The following is an 11,700-nucleotide window of genomic DNA, read 5'->3' as shown; positions in this document are numbered from 1 at the left end:
TAAAAGAATAAAAGTTTGCCATTTACCTTTAATTCCCTAGCAGTCTTGCAAATGTAAGACAAAGTTATGTGAGAAGATTTGGTGGAACAAACACTAAAAACTTAACCCCTTTCTAATGACAATGGGAAAATTGCCATTTCTCTTAGGTATTCAAAACAAATACATAGTATATTTAATACCAATAATTAAGCAAAAAACCTTTTATACTAAGTATTTTATTATATGCTGCTGCCAGTGTATATAAAATAATTACCCTTGTGAAATAGAAATTCATGAAAATTCAGAGAGGTAGATGTTAAGGACTGACAAAGCAGAAGTTTGTATAGTATGGCACGTGTTACAGGGATAAGCTTTTATACAGGCTTCAAATTCAGCTCTCCTTTGAATATTCACTGGTTCATGAAAAGTGGTTTAGAAAACCTGAAATGGAAAAAGAAGCAAATTAGGGCAAAAGTATCAAAGAACAATAGTTTTTTCTGAATAGCAGTACATCTTGTATTACTTTTAGGGCATTCATATGAATGTCAGTTTATACAAGTACTTTCAATTAATCTAAGCCTGTTAAAAAAAAAACCAGACACGTCACAGGGTTTCTAAGAAAAATTGGGAAATGCCTATAGTGTAAAATGTAATTTATTTTTCACAACCACACTGAAGTATGTATCATTTATGGTTTATAAATAAACAGACTTAAAGATTAACTGGCCAAGATCATTGCCAAAATATACTCTGTATCCTAATAAAAAAAGTTAATATAAAAAAAATTAATTAGTATAAATTAATAATTAATATTAATTAATATAAAAATCTTCAAGCTGAGAAAAGTCTGAACATCCCTAGAAAATGAGCAATAGTATTGAGGAAAGCACTTCTATTTACCTAGATAAACCTATACACAAAGAGAAACGTGTATGTGGATATTAACTATAGTGGTGTTTTATGAGCAAAAAACTGAAAATAGCCTAAATGCAACTCAGTAGGGGAATGGATAGATAAACTAAGGTTTATACACAGGATGGAATACTAACACAGCCATTAAAACAACAACAATTTACATGGATCAACACAAATCTCAAAAATAATGCAATAATAGTTATGCCCTAAACACTGGCTATGTTTTAAAACGATAAAACACAATAAATATATGTAGTAAAAAGTAAAAACGTGGTCATAGCAACTTTAGGATAAGTTATCTATATGGAAAGGTAGAAAAAGTGGATCTTGCATTTTTAAAAATTAACAAGGTAAACCATTTAATTCAAGATGGTAGATACATGGTTCATCTTTATACTTATTTGAAAATTTGAGATATTCCATCCAAAAATGTTCAAGAGGCTGGTGAAAAAACACAGTGTTTAACCTCACTTAAAACATATTTGAATCGGTACAAATTACAAGACGAGATAGAAAATAGTAGCAAATGGGCTCAGGTCTGTTTGGCAAGGGCTCAGCAAAAAAAACACTCTCAAGCTCCAGGCAGAATAGCAAAGTTTAATATAAGACTAGTGTTACCCATTTTTAAATGTCATCCCTTATTGAGTAATTTTATTTCTAGAAATTTATCTTAAAGAAATAGAGAGGCAGAGTATACATACAGGTACCAAGATATTGGCCTCAGTGAAGCCTCAAATTTGCAAACTTCAGTATTCAATGAAGTATAATTAAGTTACAGTACAACCACTAAACATCTCATTTACAAAGAATACTTAATGAAATAAGATTCATAAGTGTTTTTAAAAGCAGAATGAAAAAATTGTACATACTATGATCCTCATTATTTTTAAAAAATAAATTGTTTTCTCTTAAAAGAGAAAGAAATATAATCTGTTAACTGGTTATTTCTAGGTATGCTGATCATGGTAATTTCCGTTTTCCTCGTACTAGCTGTTCCCAAATTACATATGCTTTTTTTCTTTTTTTAATTATAAAAGCCATATATTCTTAAAAGCTATGAGTATAAAGACTCAAATATAGATTCTTTACATCTATGCCACTCAGTATGGGCCTCGGACCACAGCACCAGTATAATCTGGGAACTTGTAAGAAATGCAGATTCTAGGCCCTCACCCCTGGACCTACTGAATTAGAACTGGCATTTTAACAAGGTGATTTGCAGATACATTCAAGTTTGAGAAGAATGCTTTTACATCCAAATATTCTTTTCCTAGCCCCAAGTGTTTCAAATCATATCCACAAAGCTGTTTTATTATACTGCCAGGATTAACAGCCATTATTTTACTTTGACATCTGGGTTCTTATCCCTGCCATATTTATAACCTTAAGCAAGTCATAGACTCCTGTGCAATGAAACTATTAACAGCCAGTTAAGAAGCCAGACTTCTTAACTGTATTTTATATCAAATGAAAATAAACCACTTTGTAAAGTGAATACAACAGGAACAGAGGTTTAAAAAGGATCTTTAGTAAACCATAAAAATAAGAAATGTCCAAAAACTGCCATGAAGAATTAATGTTGCCAGAAGCAAGGAACTATTAAACTGTTAAATACGAAAGTGCTACACTTAAAAAGAATTGCTTCCTTATGAAAGACTGTTATTCAAAGGTGGTCTTTTTCCCTGGTGTTTCAAAAATCTTAATCAACTTAACCAATCATTGTATTTACTGGAAACAGGTCATACTTATAAAGACTTCCTGGACACTCCCAAGTCTACAAAGCTTAATTAGGGAGGGCACAGCTATGTAACATAGTATTTTAGGAAGCAGCTTCCTGGACTTTGAGGTGTTAGAATGTTTGTAAAGGGCGTGTGCCACAGAGTCATCTTTCTTTTCTTTTTCAAGCACTACAGTCATGCTTCCCATAACGATGGGGATACCGTCTGAGAAATGTGTCGTTAGGCCATTTCATCCTTATGTAAATACCATAGAGTGTACTTATGAAAACCTACATGGTATAGCCTACTACCTACCTAGGCTATATGGTGCTAATCTTATGGGACCACCGTTGTGTACATGGTCCTCTACTGACCAAACCCTTGTTATGTGGCACATGACTGTATTATTTTAAGGTTGCTTCTCATAGGTCAATACTGGTGAGTATACACCCTGATTAAAGTACTATGGATTTATAAAAGGTAGTACCCTTGCATTACATTTTTAATTATCCACAGCATGTTTTTGGTCACATCTCTTTTAAACCTTACACATTTTTGCACACTAACATTTGAACTGGAAGGTACAGATTAACATACAGAAGCATGCTTTAAACCAGCCCATCCTTTATTTTCTTAATCCTCTGAAATTCAATCCACTGTCTGTCACCATGAACTCATACACTTCATTTCTCTCGTTTTATCTTTACCTAACAAATAAGAATAAAAAGTAAAACCTGTTATTCCCAACTCCAAATGCTGACACATCAGCTTACTGAACTATCTCCTGATTTTCTCGTGTTCACAAATCCCAATTCTTTGCTATGCTGCCCTGTAGCTGGGTTCTATTAGAGCAATAACATCAGAATTAATCCAAATTAATTGGTAGTACTTTAAAAGTCATCCCCATAAACACTGCAGATTTTTTTAATGGGCTAAATATTTGCTAGATACACAAAAATTAAACTAGTATTTGGGGACCCCAAAATACACTATTAGGCCAATGCTATAAAAGGTAACATGTCACAGCAGTGAAATTTTCTAGTAACTCTCCTATGCCCTCTTTATGGTTATTAAATCCTCTAACCCTCTTTATGGTAAAATAGAAACAATTCATCTTCAAGACCACTTTTCAAACTTCATCAATCCTCACTTTGCTCACAAAACAAAGAGACTGGAAACTTAAAGTGCTAAATAAAAGTGCATGGGATGATCTTGGTCAACCTGTAAGTGCTGCAAAGAAAGAGACTTGACTAGTTATTCCTACTATGTGGGGTTTTGTTGTTTTAATTTAAGGAAACTTACCTTCCAAAGATTTGTTTTACTACAAAAAGGAACAGACTTTCTGGGGTCTGAAGGGATTCGTACTTGAAGATACTCCAGTCAGCAGGGGGTCATGTTGAGCGTTCTGCAGACAGAACTGTTTCAAATCTGCAGCTGCCTGGGAAACCTATACATAACAAGGGGAGGATGGGTTAGTGAGAATGTTTTAACGAAGGTTTTCTCAAATCTTTCAAAATACCCACAATGAACACTTTTCTTAACTCAGAGGAAGATATATACTAATTGAAGGTCAACAGTCATACTGAGCTCTTATACTTAAAACAATGCATGTAAATGATTCTACTTTATAGTATGTTTTCTTTTGCTTATTAGAAGCATCAAATGATTCAGTATAAGCAGGACAATTCTGTTTAGCTGCATAGCATAGCACATCTTGCTAGTTTATTATTAAATACGCTGTTCAAGTGCAACCTTGAGGGTACTCAACATTTTGTTTTTTATTAAAAGCAGTACACAATATTAGAGGTTAAACAAAAAGTGTTAAAATTCTAGCAAACTATTACTTTGTCTTGAAAGCAGTTATCACTGCAAAAATGCTGTGAATGAACATAATGTTCTAAATCTGAACCATTCAGTTCACTGTTTTGGTATTATGTACCATCAGTTGTTTAATGTTATAAAACTGGACAGTGACAGCTTTCTGCTCAGTGTCCTGTGACTGAAAGGCAGATAGCAAACCTAGGTTTAACTTCACTGAGCAGCCTGCCTTTAAGAAACTGTATATTTGTCTTAAATGTGATTTAGTAATTTTCATATATGTATGCAATGCCACTCAAATGGGACTTAAGGAACTTCTGTGGCTTTATAGTTATTTTGTTTATATCCTATAGCACTTAAACATCTACTATTTGTATATATTCTGGTTAAGGTGATGCAGGATACCAAAACAATGAACTGAATGGTTCAGATGTAGACCATGAATGACTAAAAGATGCCCCAAATGAACACAATATCCTAAGTCTTGAATTGAGGTTTAGGAAGATGGGAAAACCATGTATTTTATTCTCAGTTTTAACTATCTCCAAGGACAGTGAGAGCAGGTGTCCGGTCCAGCTCGGTTTTTGGCCTTTGAACGAGAGGTAAGAGCATCACAAATGCTCTCTATACCAAGAAACCCTACAGATTACAGCTGTTACCTAGACATTAACCTGATAAAAGGATCCATCATCCTGAGATGAATCCAAACTTCTCAGAATCTGTTTGTATGGTTGGCTTATACAACAGTCCACGGAAATGAGTTCCACAGGTTTACTTAGCGACTGTGTCAACAAGTAGTTTTTTTTTTTAAAGATTTTATTTATTTTTTGCCCCCAAAGCCCCAGTAGATAGTCGCATGTCACAGCTGCACACCCTTCCAGTTGCTGCATGTGGGACTCGGCCCCAGGATGGACAGAGAAGCGGTGCCTCGATGCGCACCCGGGATCCGAACCCGGGCCGCCAGCATCGCAGCGCGCGCACTTAACCACCAAGCCACGGGGCCGGCCCTCAACAAGTAGTTTTTAAATACCTGGTAACAAGTTCTACAACAAATGGCCACCGTGCTCCCCCAAAAGAATGTGTAGCTAAAGTGGGGGAATGGGTGATATCATTTTTCACAATGTTATAAGTTGGTTTCATTTACATGAACCAGCAGTAAGGATAGAGTAAAATATCTGTTAATTTTCTGCCTAAAGTGTAGGAAGGCTCCAACCTAACTCCCTTTCACAAACATCTCAAGCACCACTATGTGCCAAATATACTCGAGACACTGAGAATATGTAAGAACAGCCAGGTCCCTGCTGTTAGGGAGCTGACAGTTCATGGGAAAAGACAGGTGCTCTGCAGAAAAAACAGTGGTTTGTGACACTGTAACCTAAGGGAAGGTGTCTCTGAGGAGGTGACATTTAAACTGAGATCTCAATGACAACAGATCCAGCCAAGTAACCATCAGTGAGAAACTAATTCCAAGCAGTGGGGAGAACTGAGACAAAGGCTCTAAAACTGGAACAAGCTTCGAACCAAGGCACTGTAATAATCACCATCCAGGAGATTGAAACCCTATAATCGTGGCATAATTATTAGTGTCCTGGGTTGGCAATAAAGTGTATGGTCACCCTACATATGGGAGAGTTTTCAAGCATTTGTGATAATTTCTATCAACTGTACTCAAAGATTTAAACAGTAAACTTATGCTAGTTTAAAAATAAAATATCACAGGGCCGGCCCCGTGGCTTGGTGGTTAAGTGAGCGCGCTCCACTGCTGGCAACCCGGGTTCGGATCCCGGGCTCGCACCGACGCGCTGCTTCTCCGGCCATGCTGAGGCCGCGTCCCACATACAGCAACTAGAAGGGTGTGCAGCTATGACATACAACTATCTACTGAGGCCTTGGGGAGAAAAAAGGAAAAAAAAGGAGGAGAATTGGCAATGGATGTTAGCTCAGGGCCGGTCTTCCTCAGCAAAAAGAGGAGGATTGGCATGGATGTTAGCTGAGGGCTGATCTTCCTCACCAAAAAAAAAAAACCCTAGCAGAGAGTCATAGATAAAATAGATGAACAAAATGAAATCAAACTAACCAGGTTTTGCAAAGTGTCTAAAGAAAAGCTCATTTCAAGTTCAAAGGTGTGATGCCCTCCCCTCCTTGCTACATGCCCTAGCATCAGACAGACAGAACTCTAACACCCAGTCACTGCTGGTGGCTTGAATGATCCCGACCAGAAGTCTCCTAAAGAATTAGGTGTATGAGGCAGGCATCTCTCTGGGGAGCTACTGGGGAGACTAGGGTTTTCATGGTAAAGCTCTCAGAGTACTGTACTTTAGTCTGAGGGCTTCATCTCATTTTCTTCGGAGACTACGAGTAAGTACCCCTATTTATACTTACTGCTTTCAACCAGCCATTTTCTGCCCCCTCCCCCCATTTTTTTCTTTCCTGGGCCATTCCAATCTACCATAAAGGCACAACTGAATGATAATGTAATGATTAGTTAAGAAATATCTAATTTAAAATTTCAGTGTTAAATCCAGCCAAGATGACCATAAACCACTGGGATGAGGTAAGAATCTGGAGATTAGAGAAATGATTCCAAACAGCAATGGAGTCTACAGCACTTAAAGGACAGGAAGGGAGGGGAATCCCACACCAAGACTATCGGGAATTTCCCTTCCCTCCTGAGGTGACCACAACTGAGTCAACTAGGTCCCTGACATTTCTACTTAAGGAAGTAGGTAAATGGGACACCACCTTGCTCCACAAAACATTTCAGGGAGAAGTGAAGACTAGCCTGATGAGTACAGAATCAAATCATCGTGGAAACCGGCTGCTTCTTTCAACAGAGCGCATGATTTATATTCTTCTCTGTTTCTTTTTTTAATTATAAGAAGTGTTTCACATGTAAAATGACCTGCACCAGAAAAAAGCCAATCCACTTGGGATTTAAAAAATCAAGAGAAACTTAGAACAGCACTTGAATGTCAGGTTATCATATCAACACACACACAAGGCTTTCCCCCAAAGTAAATACCCAAGACAAGGGCAATGCTAACCAGACGCCAAAACAAACAGGACTGGTCCACCTAATCACTTTCTCGGGTACGCGAACCAGGAGATGCCCCAAGGTCAGATCACAGCCAACTGTGCCAAACAGCCATGAAATGCACGCTTTGTACGAGGCTGTACAGGGCATCTGCGGTAACCTCAGACACCGGGAACGTTTCGAAAACAAACATGCTTCTTTAACCTATAGCTGAAGTTATGCAAGAATTCGTTTTTAAGTGTGTGTTAAGTAGATGAGAGGAGCTGGAGGTAAGAATCTACTATAAAGGGACTGGGTTTGGGAAAGTTCTGAGAAGAAAAGAAAAAATACGTCTGTTTTGAATCAACAGTCAGATGACACCCTCTCGGGTGACAAGAAGCGGAGGCTGGTAGAGGGACGGGGAGGGTGCGGACGGCGCGCGGAGGAGCAGCTGTTGCGAGGCCGGCCGCGGAGTCACTGCGGAGGGAGGCAGGGAGGGAGAGAGAGGGAGGAGGACCGGAATGCGGAAAGCCACCGTTCAGCCCAGGGCCAGCCCGCCATCGCGAGTCCTGAGGCGGAAGGGCGCTCTAACCGGCCCCCCAAAGCCCAGCGCCGACGCGCCGCTTCTTCTCCAAAGCCGGCCACTGCCCGATCGCCCACGCCGAGCGCGCGTCCTCCCAGGGGGAAGCGAGGGCCGGACACGAGTCCCGCCCGCCCCGGCCAGCTCGGCCGCCGAGTCCCACCCGCCGCCGCCCTCCCCTCCCCCTCGACCGCCCGCCCCCGCCCACCTTCACGCGGTTGAGCCCGGCCTCCAGCCGCAGCTGTTGAACCACTTTCTTCATAGCGGCGACGCTGGAGGAACCAGACATGGCGCACGCGAGAGCCGGGCCGATTCGCGGGTCTGTGGGTCGGTCGGTTGGTCGTCGGTCCGCGGGGCCAGACGGCGGGGCAGCGCGGCAGGGGGCGGGGCTCGGAACTTCGTTTCTAAGTTTCCGGTTCTTCGCCCAGCGGCTCCACCCTCGGCGCGCATGCGCGCCCTCCTCCGCCCGCGGTTCCAGCTTCCCGCGGGGGTGCGAGAGAAGGGAGCTAGAAGGGGCGGAGCGGACAGTGGGCGTGGCGGAGGTGGGGCGAGCGCGACCGGACGTCCAGCTTCTACTTCCGTCTGCGGAGAGGCTGGGTCGGGAGAGGTAAGAAACGAGCTTGTGAGCCGCCCACACCTGCGAGCGATTCTGAAGAGGCCTGGTGAGGGAAGTCGTTGCTTGAGGGCGTTTATAAAAGGCCTGGTGGCGGGGCGGCGAGGGGTCCCAGCTCTCTCCACCGAGTTGAGGGGAAGGGAAGGAGAGAGCCCCGCCGGGGCGTAGGAGCTAGAAGGGTCCCGCGCGAGGCACCCTGTCCCCTTAGAGACGTCTCTCAGGGACCCGAGTTTGTCCGGCGGGTGGCTCGTCCGCAGCCCGCTTCCCCGCCATCGGACCCCCGAGGCCGAAAGAGAGCGCGCAGGAGCTGTAACCGACCGAGGGGAGCCGGCGGCGGGAAGCAGAGAAAAGAGGATCTTCTCGAGGTTTCGCTTCTATCACCTCTTACCTCTTGGTTTTCCGGAAGAGGTTGTGAAGAAGCCAGGGTGCTGGCTGAAGATGACGCCTGTCTCGTTATCCATTTCATTTGGGGGATTCACGCTTATTTTGTACTTTAAAAAATAAAACTTCTTTCTGTGTTTCGGGAAAGTTTGTTCTTATTTGTAATTTATTACCTGCTCCTTGAAATTGATCTTCAAAGGAGTTTTCTGGAGAGAGAGAGACAGTAGGATCTAACCAAAATAGATTGAGCCAATGCATGGTTCACCCATGGAAACGTATGTGTTATGTCACAGCGCTTAGGACGAATGTTTCCTATTCTGTTGGGCGAGTCCATCAACGAATACACTAATGTTTTCTATAAACATCAATAATTTCATCATTAATGCATTTCAGATTTTTTGTATAGTGAGAAAATCTGTGTATAATTTGCTTTATGTCAACAAAACCTAACTTATTTACTAAACAAAAAATATACAGTGTAGTTTAGTATTTTACTTAATTCGTACAGTGTAACTTGTATAACTTGCCCACAGTTATACAGCTAGTTTGTGGCGGAGACAAGATTGGAACTTAGATCTGATTTTTATCCCATTATATGTAATAATGTATTTCTTTCCATGGAGCTGCTCATGTATTGCAGTAATAATTAGTTTTCATAATTGGGTATGGAACTATAGGAGACTTGGTTATAAGAAGCCACAAAAAGAATTAAAGTATCCAGTAAAAAGGTCATAAGACTTTATTGTATTTTTAACTCGACATCTGTGGATGTATGGAGGTACCATTAAATATCCTTTAATTTTAAAGTTTACATTTTTTTCTGTTACTTGTTCCGTTACCTCTTGTATTACCCTTCATTTCAGTAGTTGTAATTCCGGTCCAAAAAATGATAGAAACTGTCTTATCTCTGTGCTTTGTTCCCTTTTGGAAGGTTTCCCAGAGGGTACAGGAAGTGAAGGAGCAGTTTTTTCTTTCATCACAGGACATGTGTATAGTTCAGAAACTCTATATTCCTTCATAGGGAAAGAAGGAGATGGGCGAAAGTGCATTCTTTCTACCTCTTCTTATATACCTGTGCTGTGCTTTCATTGTGTGTTAATAATACCATATTGACTGATACTTACAATCAGGAAGAATGAGACAAGGTTTTGTTTTCTTTGTTTAACTCTAAATATATTTGAAACTCAATCATTTCAATCTTGAACTCTTTTCCTATTTTTGCAATACAAACTTTGAGATACTCTGTAACCATACATTCAAATATCACTTACCAAGAGAAACATCACTGTAATGTTCATCTTAATAGGTTTTATGCTGGGCAAGAAGATATCTCTTGTCTCTTTGAAAATGTAATAAGAGATAATTTTTGAAAAGAACAGAGATTTGTTTAAAATGTCCTGTTGCTATTTTATGATTATGAAAGCTACACTCGCTCAAAAGACCTAGAAGGGATATAAGAAAAGAAAACATAGTCTATAATTCTTTTTCTAACGTAGATTCTAAATCTATATTATTCTGTTACTCTTTGGGAAACCCTTCTCCACCCTAAAATGCCCATATATATCCTGAGAGTATGCCATTTTGTCAACGCTAGGACCTGGATGAAAAACAAACTTCATTCCTCTACTACTCTTACAAATCTAAGGACTGTAAAATTCTTGGGAGTTCTGGAGTGCCCTCAGACATTTTAATCGATTTACCTAAAACAGGTAACCCTTTAAATGGATTAGAGAACTTTATTTACAGGTTAACCATGAACTAGATAGAACAGAATTCTCAAGACATATTTATAACCTGAATTTATCCTGATCAGATAGACCTCATTTCTTGGTGATTTAAGAATCAGGAATTATGTCAAGAAGCACTCTCATCCTCTGGCATGAGGTTAACTATATAATGATTTCTTTTTCCAGAATAAAAGTTTCCCTATTGCTTTTTGCTTTCCTCAAGCAATCAAGTAAGCAAAGAATTTTAGAGCTGCAAAAAATCTTAAAGAATCCAAGCCACTTGCTTTACAGACTAAGAAACTGAGGCAAAGAGTAAATGACTGGTCTTATAGGTTATAAAAGATTAGAAACCTGCTCTCTGCCTCCCAGTCTGTTTAATTACTTTGTATGAAATTCTACTATATTGGTATGTTTAAACATGGCTCATTTCAGGTTTCCAAACTTGAAAATCCTAAGGATTTTCTCAAGTCCACTGACTGTCTTTCTGTATGCCCTATTATCAGATCAGGTAGGAAATAAAAATTACCATGAATCCTTATTTCTAGGCACTAAACAGAGTATCAGAAATTCTTAAGCTTGTTTTTCAGCTGTGCTACTGACTCCCAAAATCATTTTGGAAAAGTGCAAAGTATGATAGCTAATTCTCTTTAAAGATTTTATTTATTTTATTTTTCCCCCCAAAGCCCCAGTGGATAGTTGTGTGTCGTAGCTACACATCCTTCTAGTTGCTGTATGTGGGACTCGGCCTCAGGATGAACGGAGAAGTGGTGCCTCGATGCGCACCCGGGATCTGAACCCGGGCCACCAGCATTGCAGCGCGCGCACTTAACCACCAAGCCATAGGGCTGGCCCTGCTAATGCTCTTTAAACTAGAGACTAGATGAGAGATAGCAGGTGGGTGGTATATCTACTTTCAGTTACTCCCCCCAAACCCATAGTTGACTATGATAACTCAT

The 11,700-nt window shown here is 40.3% G+C and overlaps 1 protein-coding gene across 1 annotated transcript; it reads right to left on the bottom strand.

Annotated features, from left to right (window-relative positions):
• Window positions 1-197: 197 nt before the first annotated feature.
• Window positions 198-8,409, bottom strand: GNG5 (G protein subunit gamma 5). The gene is made up of 3 exons (XM_004431550.3): window positions 8,232-8,409; window positions 3,915-4,059; window positions 198-420 (listed from the first exon to the last, which is right to left on the bottom strand). The coding sequence occupies exons 1-2, from the start codon at window positions 8,310-8,312 to the stop codon at window positions 3,934-3,936; spliced, it is 207 nt and encodes a 68-aa protein (XP_004431607.2). The 5' UTR covers window positions 8,313-8,409; the 3' UTR covers window positions 198-420; window positions 3,915-3,933.
• Between the last annotated feature and the right edge of the window lie 3,291 nt (window positions 8,410-11,700).

This window comes from Ceratotherium simum, chromosome 2 (assembly GCF_057802395.1).
Source record: "Ceratotherium simum simum isolate JZ-2026a chromosome 2, ASM5780239v1, whole genome shotgun sequence".
NCBI lineage: Eukaryota > Metazoa > Chordata > Mammalia > Perissodactyla > Rhinocerotidae > Ceratotherium > Ceratotherium simum.
Note: the sequence above shows the minus strand (reverse complement) of the source record. Positions and strands in the feature narration are given on the sequence as shown.